At 43.2% G+C, this 27493-nt stretch overlaps 1 protein-coding gene across 1 annotated transcript in view; it reads left to right on the top strand.

The window, feature by feature from the left end:
• Nucleotides 1-11728, top strand: part of LOC136614653 (keratin-associated protein 9-6-like) — a 30899-nt gene extending 19171 nt beyond the window's left edge. Inside the window, exons 4-6 of the mRNA XM_066594126.1 lie at nt 5193-5315; nt 7052-7183; nt 11524-11728. Coding sequence (XP_066450223.1) covers nt 5193-5315; nt 7052-7183; nt 11524-11643 — 375 coding nt within the window. The 3' untranslated portion in view covers nt 11644-11728. The remainder of the gene's footprint in view (nt 1-5192; nt 5316-7051; nt 7184-11523) is intronic.
• Nucleotides 11729-27493: the final 15765 nt, after the last annotated feature.

The raw sequence follows: 27493 nt of genomic DNA, 5'->3' as shown, positions 1-27493 counted from the left end.
TCTATAACAGATCCCCTGAATTCCCTAAAGGGCGTATACAAATGTATCACTCAATATGGCAGAGCCTCTTTATACAAATTAAATTCTGACAAATCTCAGATTTTGGGTCTTAATGTCGAATCGGATCTAAAATCAGCTATACAGAGAGAGTTCCCTTTTCAGTGGAAAACCGAAATACCGTACTTAGGCATACAATTATGCCAAAACTTATCCAAAACAGTCTCCGCAAACTTTGACCCTCAGTTTGCCTCTCTCAAAGGGGAATTGGAGGATTTAAGTAAAAAGGAGCCTTCCTGGTTCGGAAGAATAGCACTATATAAAATGTTAATACTCCCGAAAATTTTATATCTTTTTCGTACCTTGTCCTATCTAATCCCCCCTCCTATGATCCAAAAATTCCAGAAACAATTACTTAACTTTATTTGGAATAACAAAAAACCTAGACTAGCTGCATCAATACTATACCAACACAGGAAACAGGAGGGCCTTGGAATTCCCAACCTCCAAGCTTACTATAAAGCATCCTTATTAAGCCAATCCGGTATCTGGCTGAGATCCCAACAAACCCCCTCATGGTGTCACATAGAGAAAAACAGAAACTGAGACAGATCCCTAGGCTCGCTAATTAAAGCCTCAATTCTTGGAGTCCTAACTCCGGAGATTTCATCGCTGCTACATTTTCATGATATCTCTTCACTAATGCTAACCACCCTTCACTGCTGGAACCAACTGGCACTTGGATGCAGGGGTGATTCTAATGGCCCCCCAACTGAACTCCCATTAGACATTCTCTCCTACTTCATACGAGATTTAAATCTCAATAGATGGTTAATAATGATGAGCGAGTATACTCGCTAAAGCACTACTCGACCGAGTAATGTGCTTTAGACGAGTATCTCTCTGCTCGTCCTTAAAGATTCGGGGACCACTGCGGAGCGGGGAGCTGCGGGGGAGAGTGGGGAGGAACGGAGGGGAGATCTCTCTGTCCCTCTCTCCCGCCAGCTCTCCCCTGCTCCCCGCTGCGACTCACCTGTCAGCCGCAGCGGTCCCCGTATCTTTATGGACGAGCAGAGAGATACTCGTCTAAAGCACGTTACTCGGACGAGTAGTGCTTTAGCGAGTATACTCGCTCATCCTTAATGGTTAACGAAAGGGGTAAAATCTATCTCAGATATAATAAATAAAGGAAAGCCCCTTTTAGTCCAATTAATTAAAAACAAATTCAATATACCTGACTCAGAAGCCTTCTCCTATATTAAAATTCTCTCCTTTCTCAAACACGCTAATATAAGTAACTTCTCCCTTCCAAAAGAATTGGAATATCTATTTTTTAAGTGCACAAACTCCCATGATTCCCGAATCAAAATATTGTATAACACTATCATTCAGAATACCAATAAATCAAAGAAGATACACCTACTAAATTGGGAACATACAATAAAAGAAAATATACCACTCCCAAAGTGGTTGAAAGCCTTTGAATAGGCAAATAAAGCCACCCTTTCTGCTAATATTCTCCAAACCCATTACAAGGTATTAATCAATTGGTATTACACACCTTCAAAACTGGCCAAGTTTTTTCCTGCTTTTGTTAACTCATGCTGGAGAAATTGCGAACAAAAGGGTACTCTATACCACCTGATCTGAGAATGTCCTCAAATCCACAAATATTGGAAGGATGTATTTGATACCATTCAATCCATTACTGGTTTACGCCTAAACTGTTCGCCCCAACTTGCTCTTCTTCTCATTGATGGCGAATCAATCCCCAAAAAGAAAAGAAAATGGATATGCCATTTTTTACTATCTGCCAAAAACATTATAGCCAGAAAGTGGAGAGAACACCCCCCCCCCCCCCCCCTCAGTTAAGGACCTCTTGAATGCAATTTCAGACCACTACTGCTATGAAAAAATATACGCAAAATTCAACAACTGCCTCACTAAATTCAATAGTACTTGGAAACAATGGCAGCAATTCGAGTTGAAAAATATGTTTTGATATGTTTAAAAATGTTTTTTTGTTTATCTCTTTCTTTTATCTTTTTATCTTTTTTATCTTTTTCTACAACTAAAAGAAAACTATCATATCTATTGCATATAACATTGCACAAATTGTAAACTTTAAAAGCCCTTATCGATATTTTAGAAAAGTATGTAACGATGTCTACAACTACTTTGTGTATACGCAATGTTTTGTATGTACTCATACTTTACCAAAAATCCAATAAAAATTATTTGTTAAAAAAAAAAAAAATGTCCCTGGAACAATTCTGGAGGTGTCGGTGTTGGCAGTGGTCCGATGGCCAGCACTGATGCCCTGCAGTGGTGAGGACCCAGAGTCGAGTCCCAATCAAAGACAGATTCAAGCCTCGAACTCCTGCACTGCAAGGCAGCACCACATGATCATACCTGTCCCCTCTGCTCCAAGCAGAAAGCTGAAATTTAGCAATTTTTACTAAAATTTAGATCAGGATGATTCAATCTAATTTTGTAAAAACGGGCCAAATTTATCACCCAGCCAATCACTATGTGCAACACTAGTTATGAGTAATCCTAAAACCGTTTTCACAAGGGCTACAAAATTGCATGATTTTCTGGCGATGCAATAGCGCTATCCATGCTTTTCAATGGATTCCTTCACATTAGCAATGTTTTTACTGAAGCTATGTTGCGAGAAAAAGAATTGCGGCATGTTTTATCTTCCTGAGATGTTCTGTTTTTTGTATCCCATGTTTCCCTATGGAGCCCCCTTGTTTATTGCATCACATAGCCTGAAGTTGCGATTTTCATGCAATGCAATTTTAACATTAGAAACTCCTATTTACTTTTGCGATAAAAAAAATCTTGCGATTTTATTGAGAGCGGCAGCAATGCGGTGCGAGATTATTACAAGAATAAGCATGGCTGATGGTACAAAATCGTGGAAACAAAGCGGCAATATCGCTGCGATTTTGTAGTGGTGATATTGCTGTCACCCATGTGAAAGAGGCCTAAATCACAGTTTGTACCTCAGCCCTGCCTGCTGTCCGCTAGACTAGTCCTGATCCAAGTGGCAAGTAGTGTGTAAAAGAAACCATAAGGAAGAATTGTGACTGCAAATGAGCTTCACACTTACAGCTGATTTCAGCAGCCGCAGCCCCCCTCACCTCGCAATTATTTACGCTCTTAGTCCACCTCTTCATCCAACGACCTCTAGTGGCCGCAGCGATGCAGGTCAGGTGATGCAGCGTTTTTGCTTCGTGTAAACGTACCCTTAATGTGCAAACAAAATCCTTTCACTAGATGAGAATACTTTACCAAAAAGTGTAAGGACTCATTCACGCTGGCACTTAGGGCTTCAGTTTCCAATTCTGATTCTGTTTTCATAGCAGAGAAACGGAATGAAAACTTTATGTAACTGATTCCCTTTTATTTCACCTTTGAATTCAATGGGTTATAAAAACACAGAAAAAAAACAAACATAAAAAACAAAGCTTTCTGTTTGCATCCGTTTTGTTAGATTTCCGGTTTTTGTTACATAAACAAGTAGTGCAGTCTGCAGCGCTTTTTGTTCATCAAAAGAAAAATGTAAACCTAACGAAACGGAAACAAACAGAGCTTTCCACTCGTTTCCCTTCATTAAAAAAAACAAAACATCATGAAAGCCATGAGACAAAAAAATTGAAAGTGATTATTTCAATACAAAGACTATAGGATCTTCAGCTAACAAGCAGTGACAGCGCTGGGATGAGGCTTCAGCTGCTTCACTCTATCAATCAGTGGGGTCTCAGCATCCGCAGCCCCAGTGGTCAAAACATTTCACATGACCCTATGGGCTTATTTACACGAGAGTATATCAGCCGGTGTTTTCGAGGCCGGCCGATATACGCTTTCATCTAAGCAGTTCCCCCTTCCGTCACCGTCGCTCTGTCTCTCTCTTCCCCTCCAGCGGATTGCAATGGAGTGGGCAGGACAGGGGTGGAGCTAAGGTCCTGCCCCTCCCCGCCCTCTTGTCCATAGCCAGCAATGTGAGTGGGCGGGCCAGAGATTAGCTTAGCTCCAACCCCATCCTGCCCCTCCCATTAAAGACGCCGTAGTGGAGGAAAGAGGCAGAGAGGGGGAAGTAAGGGTGGAACTGCTTAAATGGAAGCGTAGATCGATCGACCATGAAAATGCTGGCTGATTAACGCACGTGTAAATAAGCCCTATGGCATATTAACCCCTTGAGTGGCGGGTTTCCTACCACCCTGTCAGACCCACCAGGGCAGGTTTTTTAAAATGGTCTAATCATTTAATTTCAACTAATTTTGCAGTTGCATCTCAAGAGCCATAACTTTTTCATTTTTCCATTGACATGGCCATATAAGGGCTTGTTTTTTGCGGGACAAGTTGTGATTTTTTAAACAGGGGGGAGGAAAAAAAGAAATAGGGAAAAAAGAAAAAAAAGGGGCCATGTCATTAAGGGGTTAAATAATGTATTAACTTCCTTCTCTAGGTCATTACGACGCACGGATACCACATGTGTGATTTTATTTTTGATTTTTTACAAAGTTAAGGGAGACAAGTGTTTTTATAATTTTTTTTATAATTTTTTTACTTTTGCTTTTTTTAAACTTTTTTTTTTGTCCCTTTAGGGGACTTCCACAAGGACCCATCAGGACCCCCTGATCACATTCCGGGGGTCCGATGGTGACAGCCCTTTACATGCTGCAGTCACATAGACTGCAGCATGTAAAGGGTTAACACAGCAGAGATCGGAGGTTTTCTCTGATCTCTGCTGTAAGAGCTGGTGCCTGGCTGTCCTCTGACAGACAAGCACCAGCTCTCCCTGCCACAGAGACCATCGGCTTGCTTCTGACAAGCCGATGGTCTCTATGGCAACCTGTATACAAAGCAGGAGATTGCCGGCAGATCAGCGATATCTTCTGCTGGTTTTTCAAAGCCCTTGCTTTGTTCTCTGTGGGTCTGTGCAGGCAGAGCACACTGTCACAGCTTGTGGCATTGTGCTCTGCAGCTCCCATAGTGATACATAGCCCGGAAATCTTCCAGGCTATATCACTATCGGCAGTGGAGCTCGTCCCGGAAGATTTCCGGGCGTGCCACTCAAGGGGTTAACAATTTTTAGAAAGCACACTTTTTTATGTGACATACATGTGAAATGTGAAAATATAAATACATTCACAAAACTTTTCTTTTCTCTTTCTTACATTTAGGAGGATGGAGATTTATGTTACACTAGTGAGGAATGTAAAAGCGGGTGCTGCCACAGTAGGGCCATTTCCTGGATGGTTCCTACATGTGTACCAAAAAGAAATAAAAATGAATGCTTCGGTTCGGTGAGTACCTGTTACCAGCTGTTGTACTGGTTTCTCCTCCATACACCTTATTTTTCCAACATGGATTTGATAGCTTAATACACTAAGGTGAACTACAAATTTATTCCCCCTCTACCCAACCCCCCTTGAAAAATGCAATATTGATGACAAATTGAAATCTAAGCACAGACTTAACTAGGCAGAGTCCCTCATGCTGCTTCTGTCATCCTTGCAGATATTCTCTTTACCTCTGCCAGCTTCACTCTGAAGGTTTTGGGAACAATGGCCAGGGAACACTTGGTGGCCTATGTTCTAGCTGTGGCTAACCCTCTGGCTTGGCATGTGGGACACAGACTGGATCTATCATACATGACACACGCCTGTAAAGGTTTTGTTTAGTAGTTCTAAAAAGAAACATCAAATGTCCTTAAATAAAAGAATGCTCACTACTGAGCAGTGGTGAGAGCAAGTACTGCACATTATCACTGCCAACCTGTATTTAGAGACTGACGGGCAGCAACCAGGGCATCTACACTGCATCATAAGGATATTTTTTGCTTCTCTTTGTTTTGTACATTCTTATTTTAACTACAAGACAATAGAGGCGGCACCCCAAGTATCAGAAATACTGAAAATGTAGTGAAAAGATTAATGGCCATATGCTTGGTGGTGTAAGGCAGAATAGGGGTTAATGGCTACATTCTTGCTGGTTTGGGTCAGTGAAGGAAACATTCCTGGTCGTCTAAGAGAGAAGGGGCTGATAGGCATAAAAACCTTGGTGGTCTAGAACAGCAAAACGTTTAATGGACACAGCCATGAAGATCTTACATAGGGAAGGGTAAATGAGGCATGTGTTAGTGGTTTAGGGCAAGGAAATATTATCTGTCTCAGGGCAAATACCTCAGAGACACACATGGCAGAAATTTTCTGAACAACCCACATGTAGATTTTTTTATTCTGCTCATTCTGACTTTGTTAGAGACCCCATCTAGTAACACATTGGACTTCTTTGGCCTTGAGAACCACAATAATCTGTTGAAGCATTGAGTCCTCCAGGGGATGATTAGTTCTACAAAAATAATGGCCATGCGGACAGGAGACCATGAATTTTCCACAAATTAGATGGGGGTACTGAAACACTCGCTCTTGTCCCGTGCCAGGTTTCCGATGCAGCTCCATATAAAGGTGCTTATATCACATGAAGACCTGCTAGTTGCAAGCTTAAAAAAAGTGCATATGTGGTCACAAATGGGTTTAAAATGAGGCTTTAGATACCTTGAAAAAAAAATCGGGTGCTGTGTTCATATAGCTCTTACCCATGTATGTTGGTGGTGTATGTTTTCCAATAGAACTTTTATAGGAAAAAAGTGCCATAAAAGCAGCTGAGATGGAGACAAGCCTTCTGTGAGAAGGAGGTGTAAGGCTGCGCTCAGACGATCATTTGCGAGTCGCATCCGGGAATCTAGGACACATGTCCATATGCTGTCTGAGTGGCGGGGTAGTGGACATTATATATCCTACTCTCACCCATGACACGGATCAGAATAGCACATAGTCAACATGAAATAACGCTCATGTGAAGAACTCCATTGGCAATGGGTCCGGCTGCTGCAAAATTCCCGGACAGCACACTGATGGGAAAAACGTCCGTCCGAATTGTCCCTAATAGTCTTTTCTTTCTCATGTCAAGTAACAATTGTGGCCAAACTCAATTATAAAATTTCACAGAATCTTAGTTTCCTCTCTTTTACATTTAGGACTATGGAGATTTATGTTATTTAAGTATGCAATGTAAGAGCGGGTGCTGCAGGAAGAATACCTGTAAGCTCTTTGCTGAGACAGGTAGATGTGCACGAAGAGCAGCAGAAGACGAGTTCTGTACTAAAATGGTGAGTATCTGTATGCGGCTGCTGTTTGCTTTCTTCCTCCGGCCATGTTCACGTTTGAGAAAGAGTTGCACCCAAGATTCTCAGGCGTAACTCACAGCATAAATATACCCAATCCGTGCGTTGTGTGATTGTATGGCACACGACAGATTACATGTCCAATTCTTGTTAGACACTCATAAAAAAAAGACATAGTGATTTTTCAGACTCGGACCCTTGGTTCAAGTGAAAATCGCTCATGGTTGGTGACAAAGGTTCAGGATACGAAGCGAATATGCAAGTACAAAAATATCTAAACTTTTATGTAACAGATAGCGATGGAAGGAAATGGGTTATGTAGGTGCAGATGAGAAAAATCACATAACAGGATTCAGAATCAAAGCTGTATCCTCACTAATAGCACAAATATGATTATTTTCATTCAATGGTTTAACTGCTTAGAATATAATTTTCATTCAGCACTTCAACCAAGGAATACATGGATAGCATATGAACAACAGGTGTTAACCCTTTTCAATCCACTGTCTGATGTCTAAAGACATTATGATTTAAGGCTGTACAGCTCCGATGTTGGAAGACGGCAGTCGGGGTTCTCTTACTGTATATTGCCAGCCTTTCTGCTTTCGGAGCCTATCCAACGTGTCACCTCATGCAGTACAGGCTTTAGCCAGCATATAGCGCCATTGTAGAACGGCAGAAAAGGAGTAAGCCCCTAGGAAAGCCAGGATACAAATTGGATTAGAAAAGGTTAATCCAGCAATAGCAGCTTGACACACAGTCCCTAATAAAAATTAGTTTGTCCAGAAGATAGTCCTGAAATAAAGAATATGAAGATGCTAAAGATTCCCAAAGAAAAGTCTCTGAACAATAAATAGAAAAGCTTCAGTCTCTTACCCTAAGTGAATGCTGAATGATATTATGTGACTAGTAGGCCTGCTTCTCACTCAATAGTCTTAATGCTGATGTGCAAACTTGGCTTTTACTGAGGCTAAGCCTCCCTTATGACCTTCTGTAGGACTCTGTATGGTGATATAGTTGAGGAGACTCCAAGTTTAATGGCAATCTCCGATCCAATTAACTGACATGTTCCTCTCTGTAGTGCTTTCAGCAGCAGTCCTTCTGGTTGGAGCCTCTGCAGTTTGGTCTCCTGCAGCCATGCATTCGCAAGATTACTTACTGGAGACAGCTATAGTTCAGGCAGCATAAACTAAAACACAGTTCACAGGTTGACCCTTCTCTCTTTGCTCTACTTTGTCCATCCTCTGCAGCCTCCTGAGCTGCTCTCTACGCTGTCTCTAACCTCCTCATGCAGATCCTTTAGGGCTCAGTCACACGGGTGTTTTGACGCACACATTTTTGAATGCATCAGTTATGTGTTCAAAAATTTGCGTGCCCGAAGTAGGCGTCACAGTGGAAAAAACGCTGCTAGCAGCTTTTATCTGCTTATAAAGAGTGCTGCGGCTGTGACAGCTGCAGCAGAGGATTCCTTGGATGTGAAACCCCTGGATCCTGTCACATCCAGTGGTTTCACCTGTGGTCGATGGGGCTGGCTGCAGCTACGGTGGCCCAATTAACATACAGAGAACATCGAGATCCTCTGCTACAGATGTGACAGCTGTGGCAGAGGATTTCTTCAACTCTGCGAAGAGTCCCATTGTCACTGGACACTGTGACAGCATTGTCACAGTGTCTAGTGAAAATGGGACTCCCCAGCTGTGGCAGAGGAGAGCGATGTTCTATTAAATTCATTGGAGCTGGCAATGCAGCCGGCTTCGTTGAAAGCAATGGGCTGCCGACCAGCACTGCAGTGATTTTCGGGGAAGGGCTTAAAATATAAGCCCTTCCCTGAAAACCATCCTAAAAATGTGTGATAAATATAAAAAAAATCTATACTCACTTCTCTGCAGCTGCCGGAGCTCAGCCGCGTCCAGCCGGCTCTTCTCCCTGCACTGCTTTGAGGAGTATTCAGCAGGCAGGGATTTAAAATCCCTGCCTGCTAAATGGGCTGCCTTTGATTGGCTGAGCACTGTAACCAATCAGAGGCAGCTCTAAGCTATTGAATGACAGCTGCCTCTGTCTGGTCACAGTGCTCAGCCAATCAGAGGCAGCACTCACCCATTCATGAATTCATGACTGGGTGAGTTCTGCCTCTGATTGGCTGAGAGCAGCAGACAAACAATCAAGCAACATTGACAGAACAGGTGCAAGAGGTTAACTCAGACTCGTACGTGGGCAGAACTCACACGGTAATATTGGCCATGCGATTACAGCCTCACAGATATGCGAAACCTTTGGAGGAGCTGTCACTTCTCATCACATGTCTGCTTTACTAAATATATTTTAACTCTATACGGAGCTGTTCCTCTGTTATGCACCTTGAAAGTGTATGAATAAATACCTTGTGTTCCATCTTTACAAGCTGCGTGACCAAAAACTACATTGAAAAGCTGCTATAAGGGCTTATTAACATGGATGATTTTAACATTGAAATTCTGTCCGAGTTTGAAACTGATAAATTTGGACAAGCATACACCAATTAGGGCGCATTCACAAAGGCATATTTTCTATCTGTACAACACGATTGATTTGCATTGATATATTCAGACATCCACATCAAACATGTACCAAAGTAAAGTGCAGCATATCCAATATCCACCAGTACTCAGGCCTCATGTCCACTAGAAAATAGAATTAGCAAATCCACGCGTTTGTCCGCGGGTGAGATCCGCAGTCAAATTTGCTCATAGGGAATTATTGGCCATCTGCGGTCAATTAAATTGAATTTAACACCCATGGATGTGATTTCATTTGATTTCTGGATATCACGCGTGGAAAAAAAGATGCAGCATGCTCCAGTTTACTGCAGATTACCCGCTGATGGGCTCCATTCAACTCATTGCTTATGATCTCCCGCAAGCAATAAAAAATCTAATTAATAGTGACCCGCAGTGCATCCGCTGTAGAAGTCCGCAGCAGAAATCTGTGCAGATCGTATTTTTCTAGTGGACATGAGGCCTTAGGGACCAAAATCATGTATTAAAGTGAAAGGGATTTAGTAGATAGCAAATACAAAGTTGTGTATTGACTGCGGAAAAAAAAAATGACATCAATTGGTTGGCCTTCTTGTGTTTTTTTTTTTTTGGGCACAGGTGAAAAACACAGTCGGCATGTAAAAAATGTGCAGGTGCTTCAAAAACACATCCAACATGCAGAGAGAGATTTCTATCAGATCAGAATCACCCCTTTTAACCCTTTCCAATCCACTGTCTGACATCTGAAGATATTATGATTGAAGGCTGTACAGCTCCGATGTCGAAAGACATCCGGCAGGGTACTTTTACTGTAGATTACTGGCCGCTCTGTTGTCGGGGGCCTCTCCAGCATGTCCCATACTGCAGTACTGGCTCTAGCCAGCAGATGGCGCTATGGTATAATGGCAGAAAGAGAAAGCCCCCTAGGAAACCCTTAATCCAAAATTGGATTGCAAAGGGCTAAAACAATAAGTGTGTTAAAAAATGCAATGCACTAGCATGGGGTGTGAGTATATTCTGTTTTATTCACGTAGCCGCTGCTTCAATCAGAGTTTTAAATTACATCAATTTTGCCATATTCGGGTTTTTTCACCAGCAAGGAAAATGGACTGAAATCAGATGACACATGTGCATTAAAGACACAAGAACTGATGTACAATTCACCTGTGAGGCTAACTTTACACGGGCAAGTACGATATAGGGCCGTGAATTCTGCGCTCCCCACAATGTAAAATCCGCAGGGATGCAAGGCATCTTCATGGCAAGACAGCCTTGCATCACTTTGTGGATTAACAGAGCCTCTTGTGGAGCCGTCAGAGTCGCGGCAGAGGATCGCAGAGTTTCTCCCATTGCTTCCAATGAGGCCAGTGCTGCTGGAACCAGTCCCATCAAAAACAATGTGCGCTGCCATGGGAAATCACGCCACAAGATAGAACATGGTGCAATTCGTTTCCTGCTTAATATCACATTGCAGTGCCGTGCAGGAAAACATCGCTCATGTCTGTGACCCCATTCAAGAGAATGGGGCTCCTATTTGTGCATCTCAAAACACACAAATCTCGCATGATTTTAGGGCCCGTATGAAGGAAGCCTGTAATGATTAAATTTTCACGGACTTAAAAAAATTAATTAATTAATTGCACTCGATATGTGAATAAGACCTAATTTGATGCAGCATTAAACAGGACGTTCTCTGTAACTGGACCCCTGGTTTCACACTGCGTCTCCCACCACTGATTTTACATTTTAGTGGCAGATAGGGTTAATAATAAAAACACTTATGACTCCTAACTACATCATCTATTTCATCAGATACATTTTCAAGTGAATCAGCACTGCCAGTGTGAGGATGGGCTTACATGTGATAACAGTGCGCCTGGCACACAGAGAGGATTCTGCAAGAAGCCAGCCTCAGCAAACAAATGTCTCTAAGAGCTGAGAAAGTATCCGCCAGTATCTACACGGATCTACAAGAGGTTGTCAGTCTTATGGAAATAAAGCTTCTACAACTTTCTAATATGTTTTGTCTTTCTTCACTGTTTTCAAGATCTCTGCTTGCTGTCAGTAAATGAAAACATTGACATTCAGAGGCTGACAAGCCGTCACCTTGTCTGGGTCACACAGCAGCAGTTTGTTACAATGTAGCAGCCAGGAGTCTAGAACAGGAGTAATAGGTTGACTACTGATGTGTGGAGCTCATAGAGAATTACATAAAGGGCTTATTCAGACAGACTGGTTCTCACATCTATGTGCTCTGCGTGTTGGAAACTAACTGCCGAATGAATGAAGGGTGAGAGCACCTCAGCCAATCACATTCAGCTCTTTCAGCAGGCTGGGATTTTAAATCCCCGGCTGCTGATAGTTCAGCACCACAGTGCAGAGGACAGCAGGAGAAGACGCAGCTGTGCCCCAGCAGCTGAAGGGAGGTGAGTATCTATTTTTTTGTTTTTTTAAACCACTGTTACTTGATTTTCAGGGAAGGGCTTATATTCAAAGCCCTTCCCTGAAATCAATTGCCGGCAGCAGAATCCTCTACTGCAGCTGACATGTGTGACAGCTGCGGTAGAGAATTAAAGAATTTCTCTGCTGCATCTGCCACAGATGTAGCAGATGTAGCAGCAGGGAATTCTTTTAACTAGCAGGGATGGAGGAAACATCTGCCACATGCAGATGTATTCTTCATCCCCGCGGGGGACACAGCAGCGGCCGACAGGTAAGTAATTTTTTTTTTTTTTTAACTCTACTTTTAATTGGCTTTTCAGGGAAGGGCTTGTGAGCGCTTCAACCAACCACAATCAGAGCTACCAGCAGTTGGGGATTTTAAATCCCCGGCTGCTGATAGTTCAGAACTACAGAGGCGAGGACAGTGCCAGAAATCGCGGCTGAACCCCGGAAGCTGAAGGGAGGTGAGTATTGTTTTTTTTTTTTTTAACATACTTTTTAAAATGGCTTTTCAGGGAAGCCCTTCCCTGAAAAGCCATTGACGGGATGCCGGCAGCAGGATTCTCTACAGCAGCTGTCATGTGTGACAGCTGCAGTAGAGAATTGAAGAATTCCCTTTGCTGCACCTACCACAGATGTGACAGATGTAGCAGCAGGGAATTCTTTTAACTAGCGGGGGTGAAGAAAACATCTGCCGCATGCGGCAGATGTCTCCTTCATGCCCGCGGGGGTGACAGCAGTGGTGGAGAGGTAAGTTGTTTTTTTGTTTGTTTTGTTTTGCACTAAAATGTTTCTTTTTTAGGGAAGGGCTTATATGTAAAGCCCTTCCCTGAAAAAGAATGCAGAGAGTCGGCAGAGCATTGTTTTCAATGGAGCCGCCAGCAGCAGCCACGGCTCCATTGACAACAAGCACGCAGCTGTGTTCACTCGTGTTTTTGCTCGTACCTAGGTGCGGACGTATGTACACACCTAAGTACGCACAAAAACACGCTCATGTGAACGCACCCTTAGTGCTGTACAAATACTGTTTTCTCATGTAATGCTATATCTACCAGGTCTGAAATAAATTCCTATGGGTACTTTTAGACAAAATGAGAGATAGTTTGCTTTCAATTTGAGCACAAAGATAAATTGTTTATTTCTTTCTTCTACAGGATCATTCAGTTCGCTGTACCAGTAAATGAGAGCAACAGAATGATCAGTATTTAAACCGAATGATTAGCGAACAAGCTAACAATGATTTTTATGCTTGCAAAAAATGAACAAAAAACAATAAAGGAACAAATTATTGTTCATCATTTGATCGCTGGCTGTGCTTACATTGAACAATTATCGTTCAAATTCAAATGATCCAATACATTCTTTTTACTGTTGTGCGGGATTAGCGTCAGGATAAGGTAGTAACCAGGGCAACCACGACCAGAGACAGTGACACCAGGAAATAACGTTCTTTAGTCCAGGCTTTGCCTGGGTTTATTGCAGCAAGAATAAACAAAGCAGACCCTAACTCCAGGCTAACAGAAATGAATGTATAGTGAGCACTCACTATACATATACCGGCCCTGACTACTCACTTGAAAATACTGCTTGCTGCGCACAGCCAGTCCGGTCCTCAGACCTGCAGAGGTCTCACCACACACCTCTCCTAGGTGTGGAGGTTAGGGGCATCTCTCTGTAAACCTCTGGCCTTCTCAGCCACACACTGGGCTATTCTAGCTCCACTCAGCCGTCTCACTGGCTCTCTCAGCCAACATCTCCTCAAGATTTGCAGGCCCAGGCTTTATAAGGCCTGGTACCAGCCTGACCTGGTACGTGGGAGTGGCCATCTCACCCTTTGCTTTGACCTCTCCAGGAAAAGCCGGCCCGGACTATGTGGCTTGGAGCCACTACATTACACTACAATGTGTCAGTAACTTAGTGTTACTGACACCCAAATGCTGGCTTCCTCCACCGAGCCCAGGCTGCTCAGTGACACGTATCTGCCCTTTAGCACTTTGCCAGTCACTGTCTCTCACACTGTAAATCATTCATGGAAAATGAAAACCCAGGAAAGCCAGACTGGCATTTTCTGTCAATGATGTACAAAACAATGGCCAACCCTCCAAGCGACTCAGTGGGGCAAGCAATGGATCTGTGCTGCTTCTGGATTGGTATATTCATCTCCTGCTTACATCCACACACTCAAAGGATTCAAGTATGCCCCGGCAGAAGCTTGATGGTTTACAGGTTGATGAAATGTGTCATCTGCTGTAAATAGCTGTTGCTACTTTGCATTCCTGTAATAGACAAGATGAAGGTTTTCTGATCATTAGAAAATTGTTAGAAAGACCCAAAAAGAGCAAACATGTGGATTTTATTTTGGAGGCTCCAGACTTTCTTGCTATAGACTTATAGAATTACTGACACTTGCTCCTGTACATCCTCCTATGTGGTGTACATGATATGGTGGACAAGGTGCCCTGATGGAACCTACATTAAAAAAATAAAAGAAATTACAGTCCAAGGTGAATCTACACAGACATACAATAATTAATCTGGATACACACATGAAGAACCATTTTTCTGGCCCAGATCAGAGTTTAATGGACCGCAAAGTTTTTATACTCAAAAGACATTTTAAAAATGACATGGACAGAAAGATATAGGATTTTAATCTAATGAGAACTCTCCAGGCATTAAAACGTGGGTGTAATTTGTCCTCATGTTATGTGTCATCCTGCTTGGACACTTCACACCCATAAACTTTTTCTGTGATTTCCTAAATGATTGCCTCTCCCCTTTTTCATTTCATACACAATCCATAGTCCAATACCTCTGGTTTACTATAATGTAAATCTTGTCTTCTTCCCATTTGTCATCCTGCCTGCAATCAATGTCCATTAATTACATTGTTTCTGATCTGTTGTGTATAAATGTTTGCTCAGCTATAAACTCTTCTTGCCCACGAAGGGGCATTAAGTAGCCTGTAAAGCTTGCATATATCCTAATTTTTCTGGTTAACCAATAGAGGCATCATTTCTATAATACATTTTGTCTCTTTCATCCCCAGTCTACCTTCTCGCTCGCAGAAAGACTGCCACATAGCCCACATGAAAATATCAGATGATTACTGAGTGCTCACCCTCTTTGATTCCAGTTACAGGGCTAAAATGACAAATCTCATTCCAGCAATGAAGAGGGATTTCAAAATGTAGCAGTATCAGGACAGACTGTTAAGCAACTTGAGCATTTCCCCATGGCCCTGGGGATGCAAATACAGTGGATAACTAGGATGTTGCCCCAGCAGAACCACCATTTGCTGTAGGGGAAATCTAACAGAGGTTTGGCATAGTTTTTCAGCCCGTCTCAGCCTGCAGTGACAGTACAGGGTAGGATTTATCCATGATGGTTCAAGATTATGCCAGCTACACTGTGGATTTACTCAGACATTGCACTGGCCCCTTTGATGTTTGGGTGTCTAAGCTGAATGAGTAGCCAGAAGTTGCACAACATGCTTTAGGGATGCTTGTGTGCTCTGCTAACAGTGTGATACTAGAAAGGGTCTTTAGAACTCTTAAGCTCTGCCCTTTTCAGCCCTAAACTGGGTGGATTGGAGAGCAGTCAGATGTGCAGGGAGCTGTGGCAGGGCATTGCAGTGAAATGGAACATGCAATAATAGGAAGGCGCTCAAAACATTGGAAGGCTCCACCTCCTTTCATGATGTCATCAGTGATGCAGCTAGCTCACCAACCAAAAGTTTGGGAATTCTCCCAGCACCCTGTAGGTGTCCTTAAAGTTCTGAGAGCTGCATCACAGCTCTGGTGATGCCACACAGCAGTGCAGCAAAGAGCAGCAGCCTGGAGAGAAGGACAAGAGCAGACAGAGGTTTAAAGTGGTGCAGACCACTCTTAAGAGAGGCGTGAGCAACTGCATTCAAATGCTGTAGAACTAACCAGAAGATTGAAACAGGGAAAAAAGATGGTGATAGGATGGAGACAGAGAGGAAGCACCTGTGCTATTGCCCTAAACTGGAGAGGGAGCTAGAGTAGGGCTGTAATGAGGAGCAGTAAATCTGATCAATGTTGTACCTCCCGCTGAGAAGTCATAAGTCAGGCCAGCCTCCATAAAAGACAATTGGTGTGCACACCCTTAAGGACTTGTTATTAGTTAGCAGACCTGCTTTCAGGTTAGTGAGTTACTTGAACAGTATTGAGGTAATGGAGCCTTGAACTGTTGGCAACATTTTGGGACATTAACCGGAATAAAGTCTGGACATTAATTTATTATATATATATATATATATATATATATATATATATATATATATATATATATACTAGCTGATATACCCGGCTTCGCCCAAGTTAATTTGGTACTGGTGTTTATCTGGTGTTCACACGGAGAAGCTTACGAAGTCGTGGTTACTTTAGAGATACTGAGGAAAAAAAATATGTTCACCATTTTGCATAGTTCTCTGCGTTACCCAGGAAATACCTTGGGTAGGTAACCATGCGACGTTTCCTTTATATAAAATGACATCAGGAAATGAGAGAATTAGATTACATACGTAAAATTTGCACACTAATTCTTTTGCGCTTAGAATTGAATAATCGAGTTGGGACCCATTCGCTTTTCCTATTTATGACATAATCAATGCTCGTGCCAAATTTCACGTTTCTATGACACCGGAAAGTGAAAAAGTTACATTCCGCACGTAAAATTTTGACGCCAATTCTTTTGCGCTAGAATTGAATAATCGAGTTGGGACCCATTAGCGTTTCCTATTCATGACATAATCAATGCTTGTGCCAAATTTCACGTTTCCATGACACCGGAAACTGAAAAAATTACATCCCGCACGTAAAATTTCGACGCCAATTCTTTTGCGCTAGAATTTAATAATCGAGTCATGACCCATTAGCTTTTCCTATGTCTGATATAATCAATGCTCGTGCCAAATTTCCCGTTTCTATGACACCGGAAAGTGAAAAAATTACATTCCGTACGTAAAATTTCGACGCCAATTCTTTTGCGCTAGAATTGAATAATCGAGTTGGGACCCATTAGCTTTTCCTATTTATGACATAATCAATGCTCGTGCCAAATTTCCCGTTTCTATGACACCGGAAAGTGAAAAAAATTACATTCCCCACGTAAAATTTGGACGCTAATTCTTTTGCGCATAAAATTGAATAATGGAGTTGGGACCCATTAGCTTTTCCTATTTATGACATAATCAATGCTCGTGCCAAATTTCCCGTTTCTATGAGACCGGAAAGTGAAAAAATTACATTCCGCATGTAAAATTTGGACGCTAATTCTTTTGCGCATAGAATTAAATAATGGAGTTGGGACCCATTAGCTTTTCCTATTTATGACATAATCAATGCTCGTGCCAAATTTCCCGTTTCTATGACACCGGAAAGTGAAAAAATTACATTCCGCACGTAAAATTTTGACGCCAATTCTTTTGCGCATAGAATTGAATAATCGAGTTGGGACCCATTAGCTTTTCCTATTTATGACATAATCAATGCTCGTGCCAAATTTCCCGTTTCTATGACACCGGAAAGTAAAAAAATTACATTCCGTACGTAAAATTTCGACGCCAATTCTTTTGCGCTAGAATTGAATAATCGAGTTGGGACCCATTAGCTTTTCCTATTTATGACATAAACAATGCTCATGCCAAATTTCACGTTTCTATGACACCGGAAAGTGAAAAAATTACATTCCGTACGTAAAATTTGGACGCTAATTATTTTGCGCATAGAATTGAATAATCGAGTTGGGACCCATTAGCTTTTCCTATTTATGACATAATCAATGCTCATGCCAAATTTCCCGTTTCTATGACACCGGAAAGTGAAATAATTACATTCCGCACGTAAAATTTTGACGCCTATTCTTTTGCGCATAGAATTGAATAATCGAGTTGGGACCTATGAACTTTTCCTATTTATGACATAATCAAGGCTCGTGCCAAATTTCCTGTTTCTACGACACCGGAAAGTGAGAAAATTAGATTCCGTACGTAAAATTTGGACGCTAATTCTTTTGCGCATAGAATTGAATAATCGAGTTGGGACCCATTAGCTTTTCCTATTTATGACCTAATCAATGCCCGTGCCAAATTTTAAGTTTCTAAGGCATTGGGAAGTGACAGATTTAGATTATGTACGTAAAATTTCAACGCCAATTCTTTTGCGCTAGAATTGAATAATCGAGTTGGGACCCAATTACTTTTCCTATTTTGGAGATAATCTATGCTCGTGCCAAAATTCATGTTTCTACGATATCGGGAAGTTGGAGAACTTTTGGCGAGTCAGTCAGTGAGTCAGTCAGTCAGTCAGTGAGTCAGTCAGTCAGTGAGTCAGTTAGTCAGTCAGTCAGTGAGTCAGTGAGTCAGTCAGTCAGTGAGTCAGTGAGGGCTTTCAGCTTTATATATATAGATATATATCTTCAACGAGTTAGTAAATAACGGTCTCTGAAGTGCCCACTCTGTGTATATAGTTTCCTGTACTTTATACACACACACATTATTAGTAAGGTTTGTGTAAATTGTTTCCAGATCCCGTATAATGTGGAGGAGTATTTTATTAGTGGTGGACTATGTGAATTAATCTGCTGTGTTACAAATAAAATGTGAATAATGGTATAGTCCATCCAGAGCTAGCCCTAAGACACATCAGTAAGTGGCAAAGCGGATCCACGTCCGCTCCCTGACAGAAGGGATTGCCTGACCCTTAGATTTAGAAAGATAAGCCACATGGAACTCATCATAATAATATTGTACACAATACCCAATATATGGTGCAATGGTAATGTCACACAAACAGTGGTTACAATAATGCATACAACAATATATAAGTCATAGATGTAGTGTATAAAATAGGGTAGGTAGGAGGAAATATTTGCTCCAGGTCTTCTGGTGATGGAGGGAAGGAGAGAGGGATAACTCCTCCTTTTCTTAAAAAGGACTTTTTCTGGATTTTTTTTCTGTAAATATGTAACTGATCGAGGGTATTGAGTGGTGTCACCCACCAGTAATTTAGCTTTATCAATCTGGCAAAGTTCAACTCTCCCATACGTCACTCAGTTGAATATTGCTAAGTTCATTTTTATTTTATTTGCTGTCTCTGCAGATTATTGTGATACTTTGTGAAGTTTTCTGCTGGAGTATATTCTGGAGCACAGTCTTGCGAGGCTTGGCGATCCATTCCCACGTCTGCGCATTGCAATTTGGAGATGCTGTTTGCTCGCAATCCACAGGTTGTGGTCATTAATTTCCGAACCTGCGCCTTTAAAAACTGAGAATGCTAGTTGATTCTGAGTGGTGCTCTGATGGGATTGCATGATGCCGCAGATGTGGTTCCACTAGAGATGAGCGAGCGTACTCGGTCACGCCCCTTTAACGCCCTAGCGCAGAGATTTTCGAGGACTTCCGTACTCGGGCGAAAAGATTCGGAGGGCGCCATGGGTGAGTGGGGGGTTGCAGCGGGGAGTGGGGGGGAGAGGGAGAGAGAGAGGGCTCCCCCCTGCTCCCCGCTGCTACCCCCCGCTCCGCCACGCCTCCCCCTGCCCCCCGGCGCCCCTCGAATCTTTTCACCCGAGTACGGAAGTACTCGAAAATCGCGGTGCTCGATTGAGTAATTACTCGAAACGAGTAGGTTCGCTCATCTCTAGTTTCCACCATGATGTAAACTGATTTGTCTATGTAAATGTGGGTTGGGACTTAATGGGTGTTACTACTTTGTAACTTTGCTATATATGTGTGTTATTTGTACATGTCACGTGCTTAAAAAATACTTTTTTAATTGAAATGTTGCTGTTTTGTATGTAAGAATACAGAGTTTTATACTTTTGCACTGCATATGTTGTCACAGCTTTTCACTTCAAGATTGGATCATGTGATTCCAGCTCCTTTGTGTTTGTGCATTAAGCTGCTCCACTGGAACTAGCAGTTGGGATCGTGCTTCTGGCAACATGCCTATTTTTCCATCTTAAAGAAGAATCACCCATGGTTAAACCCAGGGGCGTAAGTAAAGGCTCAGGGCCCCCAACTATAATGCTTTATTCATAGTACTGGGCTGCCTATATGGAGAAGAGAGGCTTTATGGGCCCCCTAAGGCTCCTAGGCCCGGGTGCAACCGCATCCCCTGCACCCTCTATAGTTACGCCCCTGGTTAACCCCTTAGTGACCAAACCTTTGCACTTTAATGACCAGGCCAAACTTGGGAAATCTGACATCTGTCAATTAAACATAGTATAACTACGTAAACATTGTGCATTTCCAAGTAATTCTAACATAGCTTTTTTTCACCACATGTTGTGCTTCATTTAGGTGGTAAAAATAGGCTAATAGAATTTGTGTATATTTATTAAAAACGCCAACATTGGGAAGATTTTTTTTTTAAAATTCCTTCTTTTACATTTTCAACAGCAATATCTCAAATATGTGCAAACATAATGTATACATTTTTGATGAAATATATATTTAGTTCTGTTTATTCTGGACGCACATTAGAAAAACTCCAGTTTTTTAACCATTTAGGAGACGTACAAATTTAATATTGATTATTAACATTTTGACAAACATTTTGTTTTCCTACACCAAGCCAAGATTGCAAAGGCTCATAGGTGTCAGAATGATAGATATCTCCAGAAATGACCCCATTTTAAAAAATACACATTTTAATGCATTCACTGAGGGGGAAGGGGGGTCATGAGTATTTTAACCACATGGTTTCTTTTCGGGAATTAATGTAATTCAGAGGGGAAAAAATAAAATTTCACTTTTTTTCAAATGTCATTTTAAAGACTTTAAAGATTTTTTTTCTATAGTGCACATAAAAAGGAGGATTTGCACCCCAAAATCGATACCCCTGTTTCTTTTGTGTTCAGAAACATACTCACTGTGGCCCTAATATTATGCATCTATGCACAATTGGGCTCAAAACTAAAGGAGCAGCCGCTGGCTTTCAGAGCAGACATTTTGCTTAAGAGCTATTTAGGCCCCTTTACACACTTCTAGAGCCCTTAAGCTGCCAAAACGATGGGGAACCCCCACAAATCACTATATTTTAAATAGTAGACCCCTTAACAAATTCATTCAGGGGTGTACTGTGTATTTTGACTCCACAGTTTTTGAATGAATCTAAGCAAAACAGAAGGAAAATATTACAATTTTTGCTTTTTTGGCAGTTGTGTCATTTAAAAAACACTTTTATTTGTACAGCACACATGAATGAAGACTTTCACCCCAAAATGGATCGCCCTGTTTGTCCTGTGTTCAGAAACATACCCATTGTAGCACTAATATTATCTCCATATACACAATCCAAAAGTAGCATTCCACTTTAACTGCTTAACTTTTACATGACTGGAGACCACTCTCTGCAGCCCTAGGTCACTGATACCTTTCGTAGCCAGGAGCAAGGAGCTTTTTAAATTTCCTGGGTGCTCCCCAGCTTCTGCACTTGTGTCCGCCATTTTGGTGAGGGGTGCCTGCGCGGAATTCCATCGGGGAACATTGCCAGAGACCTTAGGTAAGTAATTTCACCTCCCCTCATGGTTCGGATTCGTGATGGGAAGCGAAACTTGAGCTTTTTTTTTTCTTTTAAATGATTGCCATTATCCATTGTATATGTTATCCATTGGATAATGGCAATTACATGACCAAGAACCGCACACTCCGCCCTTCCTCGTGAGATCTCCAGGCTATCCGCTATGTTTAGTAACTAGGAGCAGGCAGATTTTTAATTATCCCGGCAAACTGCGGCTTTTGTACATGACTAGAGATGAGCGAGCACCAAAATGCTCGGGTGCTCGTTACTCGGGACGAAAATGTCGCGATGCTCGAGGGTTCGTTTCGAATAACGAACCCCATTGAAGTCAATGGGCGACCCGACCATTTTTGTATATCGCCGATGCTCGCTAAGGTTTCCATTTGTGAAAATCTGGGCAATTCAAGAAAGTGATGGGAACGACACAGCAATGGATAGGGCAGGCTACATGTTGGGCTGCATCTCAAGTTCCCAGGTCCCACTATTAAGCCACAATAGCGGCAAGAGTGGGCTCCCCCCTCCCAACAATTTTTACTTCTGAAAAGCCCTCATTAGCAATGCATACCTTAGCTAAGCACCACACTACCTCCAACAAAGCACAATCACTGCCTGCATGACACTCCGCTGCCACTTCTCCTGGGTTACATGCTGCCCAACCCCCCCCCCCCTGCACGACCCAGTGTCCACAGCGCACACCAAATTGTCCCTGCGCAGCCTTCAGCTGCCCTCATGCCACGCCACACTCATGTCTATTTATAAGTGCGTCTGCCATGAGGAGGAACCGCAGGCACACACTGCAGAGGGTTGGCACGGCTAGGCAGCGACCCTCTTTAAAAGGGGTGGGGCGATAGCCCACAATGCTGTACAGAAGCAATGAGAAATATAATCCTGTGCCACCGCCATCAGGAGCTGCACACGTGGGCATAGCAATGGGGAACCTATGTGCCACACACTATTCATTCTGTCAAGGTGTCTGCATGCCCCAGTCAGACCGCGTTTTTTTATAAATAGTCACAGGCAGGTACAACTCCGCAATGGGAATTCCGTGTGCACCCACAGCATGGGTGGCTCCCTGGAACCCACCGGCTGTACATAAATGTATCTCATTGCAGTGCCCTGGACAGATTAACGTCAGATTAAATGCAGGTGGGCTTCGGCCCACACTGCATGCCCCAACCTGACCAGGCTTTTTAATTCATAGACACAGGCAGGTACAACTCCCTATTGTGAAGTCCCTGTGGACCTACAGCATGGGTGGGTGCCAGGAAGCCACCGGCGGTACATAAATATATCCCATAGCATTGCCCATCACAGCTGAGGTAATGTCATGTTTAATGCAGGTGGGCTTCGGCCCACACTGCATGTCCCAGTCAGACTGGGGTTCTTTAGAAGTGGACACATGTAGTTACAACTCCGTGTGGACCGACAGCATGGGTGGCTCCCTGGAACTCACCGGCGGTACATAAATATATCCCATTGCAGTGCCCAGCACAGCTGATGTAACATCAGCTGTAATGCAGGTGGGCAAAAAATTAATTGGATTACACTGTAGGCGAGGGCCCCAAAAAATTGGTGTACCAACAGTACTAATGCCCATGCCCAACCAAGAGGGCAGGTGAAACCCATTAATCGCTTTGGTTAATGTGGCTTAATTGGTAACTAGGCCTGGAGGCAGCCCAGTTAAAATAAAAATTGGTTCAGGTGCAAGTTGACTGACCTAACCAAGAAGGGCACTGATTTGGTTAACTGGTCACCTGAGGCGATTGAGGCTTTTGTAAGTTTGAAGAAGGCATTCTCGTCAGCTCCTGTAATGGTAAACCCCAATCTTAACTTGCCCTTTGTGGTGGAGGTTTATGCGTCTGAACATGGTGTGGGGACGGTTTTGTCGCAGGGTTCCGCCTCCCTGGCCAAGTTGCAACCATGTGCCTTCTTTTCCAGGAAGTTCAGTTCCTGCAGAGAAACTATGATATTGGCAATGGAGAATTATTGGCTATCAAATGGGCGTTTGAGGAGTGGAGACATTTTCTGGAGGGGGTTAAGCATCAAGTTACAGTATTTACTGATCATAAAAATTTGATATATTTAGAATCTGCCAAACGTCTAAACGCGCAACAGGCCTGGTGGGCTTTGTTCTTTTCACGCTTTAATTTTCTAGTTACATACATTCCAGGTTCTAAGAATGTTAATTTTGGAGCCCCTGAGCCGGACGATTCCCATTCTGAGGGCATCCTGTCGCCTGGGATAGTGGTGGCGGCCTTGACATCAGACGCATCCAATCAGATTTTGGCAGCCCAGGCTGAGTAGCCAGTTTCTCTTCCCGAAGGGTAGCTTTTTGTACCCAGTACCTGGTGGTTGCAGGTCCTGGAGGAGGTCCATGCATTGGTCTTAGCAGAGCACCCGGGAATCCGTAGTACGTTAGAATTATGCAAACATTTGCACTGGTGGCCGTGGATGGCCCGGGATGTCAGCAGTTTTGCGGAAGCCTGCACCACCTGCACTCGTGGGAAGAATGTCAGGAGACGTCCCGAGGGGCCCATTATGCCACTGCCTGTTCCATCTAGACCATGGTTGCACTTATCCGTGGATTTTATTACCCATTTGCCCGTCTCTCAAGGGTTTTGGTAATATGGGTGGTAGTTGACCGTTTTTCTAAGATGACTCATTTTGTGCCATTGAAGAAGTTACCGTCGGCTCTTGAATTGGCATCCATTTTTATTAAGGAAGTTGTACGGTTGCATGGCATCCCCGATGATGTTGTGTCAGAATGGAGGCTACAATTTGTGGCCTGCTTTTGGCTTTCGTTCTATAAGAACTTGGGAGTGGGGTTGTCATTCTCCACGGCCTCTCACCCAGAATCTAGTGGGCAGACTGAACGCATGAACCAAGAACTTATTCAGTATCTCAGGCTTTATGTGAGCGATCGGCAACAGCAGTAGGCAGAATTTTTGGCGTTGGCAGAACTTGGAATTAATAATCATTCCAATTCCGCGTCTGGTACCTCGCCATTTTTCTGTAATGTGGGTTATCACCCCAGATGTTCTTTGGGGTTTCTTCGGTTTCCGAGAATACTGCAGCTGATGCTAGAATTGCCAAGCTTGAGGAGGTTTGGGGTGAGATCTGATGGAATTTAGAACAGGCCAGGAGAGGCATGTTAAGGGGTGGTGCCAACAGACGTACCATCTCGAATTCCTTCTTAGTTGGTCAGTTGGTGTATCTTTCCCAACCAAAATTTGAGATTAAAGGTCCCCACAATGAAATTAGCTCCACGTTTTGTGGGACCTTTCCCTGTTACCAGAGTCATCAATCCGGTGGCTTTTGAGTTGGCGTTACGAGAGTAATGTTTTTCATAAATCTTTGTTAAAGAAATGCATCCCTCCAGTGGGTAGCAGCACTTTCAGCAGCACCATAACTGAAAAGCATAAATCCTTTTTCGATTTGAATTTGGCCATTTTTTGCAGTTGTCATTATTTTTGTCATCTTTAAGTTCAGGTAGAGGTGAATTTTTTCACTTTCAGCTTTAATCTTACATATCAGCTGCTTCAGACCAGCTTCTATATCTGCAAGCATTGAGTTTACCTTCAGGAGGTGGTGTGAGCAAAAGATGTGTCAGTAGTATCCAGAGACCTGTCTAAAGTCAGGCAAGACAAAACGTAATTAAAGGCAGTCATAAAATTGTGGCCTAATGGAGAGTGATTTCTCTTGTTCTGAAGGATGAGTTAGGGACTCTATGGGAAGCGTTCATTTAGACCAGACCTGATATTTTACAATAATTTAGAAGTCCTTGCTAAGAAACATGGATTTATCAGAGGCAGAAACTTGAACCCTGTTGGCCACTCGAGGAGTGGCAACAATACGTGCCTATACATGTATAGTGTCCACCTTCATAAATAGTGGTGAATAAAGAAGGCTTTTATCAGAGGAACCATATTGAGGAGTGATGCTTCATTTCCCACAGGATGGTTTTGAGAAAGAACTAAGGTAAATGTATAGCTAAAGTCCCTTTGATAAAGCGGTTTATAATGGCCATTGAAAGACTGCAGACAGCTAACATCAGCCCTTTCCCAAAATTGGATTTCCCTCTAGTATTAGCAAAGCTATGTGAGCACTCCTAACTAGAGATGAGGAAACATACTCGTTTAGGGTGATTTCGCAATTGAGCATCGCTTTTTTCGAGTAACTGACTACTCGAGCGAAAAGATTCGGGGGGCACCGGGGGTGAGCAGGAAGGGGAAGTTGCAGAGGGGAGTGGAGGGGGGGAGAGAGAACTCCCCCCTGTTCCCCACTTCTACTACCCACTCCACCACGCCGCCCCCCGGCTCCCCCCAAATCTTTTCGCACCAGTAGTCAGTTACTCAAAAAAAGCGATGCTCGATTGCGAAATCGCCCTAAGTGAGTACGTTCGCTCATCTCTACTCCTAACCTTCACAGGAGACAGACTTGCTATGCAGGTCAGGGAAGGTGGCATTCCTGGTACAAATTACATCAGTCAAATGGATCAGTGATCAATAGGCGTAGACTGTCCAGGAACCTTATCTATCCTCCCAATGATATTAAGGCCTTTATTTAGACCCAATGTTAATTGTTTCTCCAATATGAATCAGACAATTTTCCTGCTGGCCTTCTGCACTAAGGCCTCCTTCCCACGAACGGATTTCCGCCGCGTAATTCGCGGCGAAAATCCGCTGCGTTGCCCGCAGCTATTAGGTTCTATTGAACCTAATAGCACAATGCTCACGATGCGTAATTCCACCGCGGAATTACGCACCGCGATTTCTCCCGTCCTCACCCGCAGCATGCTCTATTTTCTGCGGGTGAGGACGGGCTGTACGCACTGACGGCTTCCATTGCAGTCAATGGAAGCCGTCCATTCACGCTATCTCCCGCTGTAACCAGCGGGAGATAGCGTGAAAAAACGCTTTCCCGCCCACCGCCGAGCGTCATATGACGCCAAATGACGCGGTCCGGCCGCGTCACGTGACACGGCTGGTGACGCGAGGGCGGTGGGCGGTGACGGGCGGTGACGCGCGGCGGTGGGCGGGGAAGCGATTTCACGCTATCTCCCGCAGGTAAGTATAGGGGCTCTGGGGGGCGCCGTGACGGGCTTCACAGCGGAATATTACGCTGCGGAGCCCGTCACGCTCGTGGGAAGGAGGCCTAAACCTACCTCAGGGCAGGAAAGGTGCTTGTATACACCAGATGTGGGGCAGTGTCTAAGAATCTACAGACTTCAAAGAAAGGGGAGAAATCCCCCAAGCCCACCATAGCTAGGTGGCTGAGAGACCATTACTTCATACAAAAGTGAATGTCTCCATCTAGAAAACGTCAGGCTCGCTATAGTGGAGCCACAGTGACATCAAAGGCTGAAGGTGTGGTATCTGGTTGAGAGCATCGGCACATGAAGCACACAAAATACCTTCTGTGAAAGATGAACCTCTTTGTGTACTACCCACAGTTTTTGCATGCTTAATACACAGTAGTAAAATTCCATATACTTTAACGATGCCGTTCACATATTCTATTATTGGTGCATATTATGTGCCAAGATAGTGCATCAGGATTGGTGGCACACAGGTGATTATGTCTTTTTGAGCCCAACCTATGCCCTTTAAGTAATTCTGTATGAGCTACACACATCAACAGTTCACCTATTACTCCTGTTCTAAACTCCTGTCTGCTACATTGTAACAAACTCCTGAGGCAGACAAGGTGATGGCTTCTCAACCTCTGAATGTCAGTATTTTAATTTACTGACAGCAAGCAGAAATCATGAAAACAGCAAGGAAAGACAAAACATA

The sequence above is a fragment of the Eleutherodactylus coqui genome, chromosome 1, assembly GCF_035609145.1.
Source record: "Eleutherodactylus coqui strain aEleCoq1 chromosome 1, aEleCoq1.hap1, whole genome shotgun sequence".
Taxonomy (NCBI): Eukaryota; Metazoa; Chordata; class Amphibia; order Anura; family Eleutherodactylidae; genus Eleutherodactylus; species Eleutherodactylus coqui.
The sequence above is the reverse complement of the archived record's forward strand: the minus strand, read 5'-3'. Positions and strand labels throughout refer to the sequence as shown.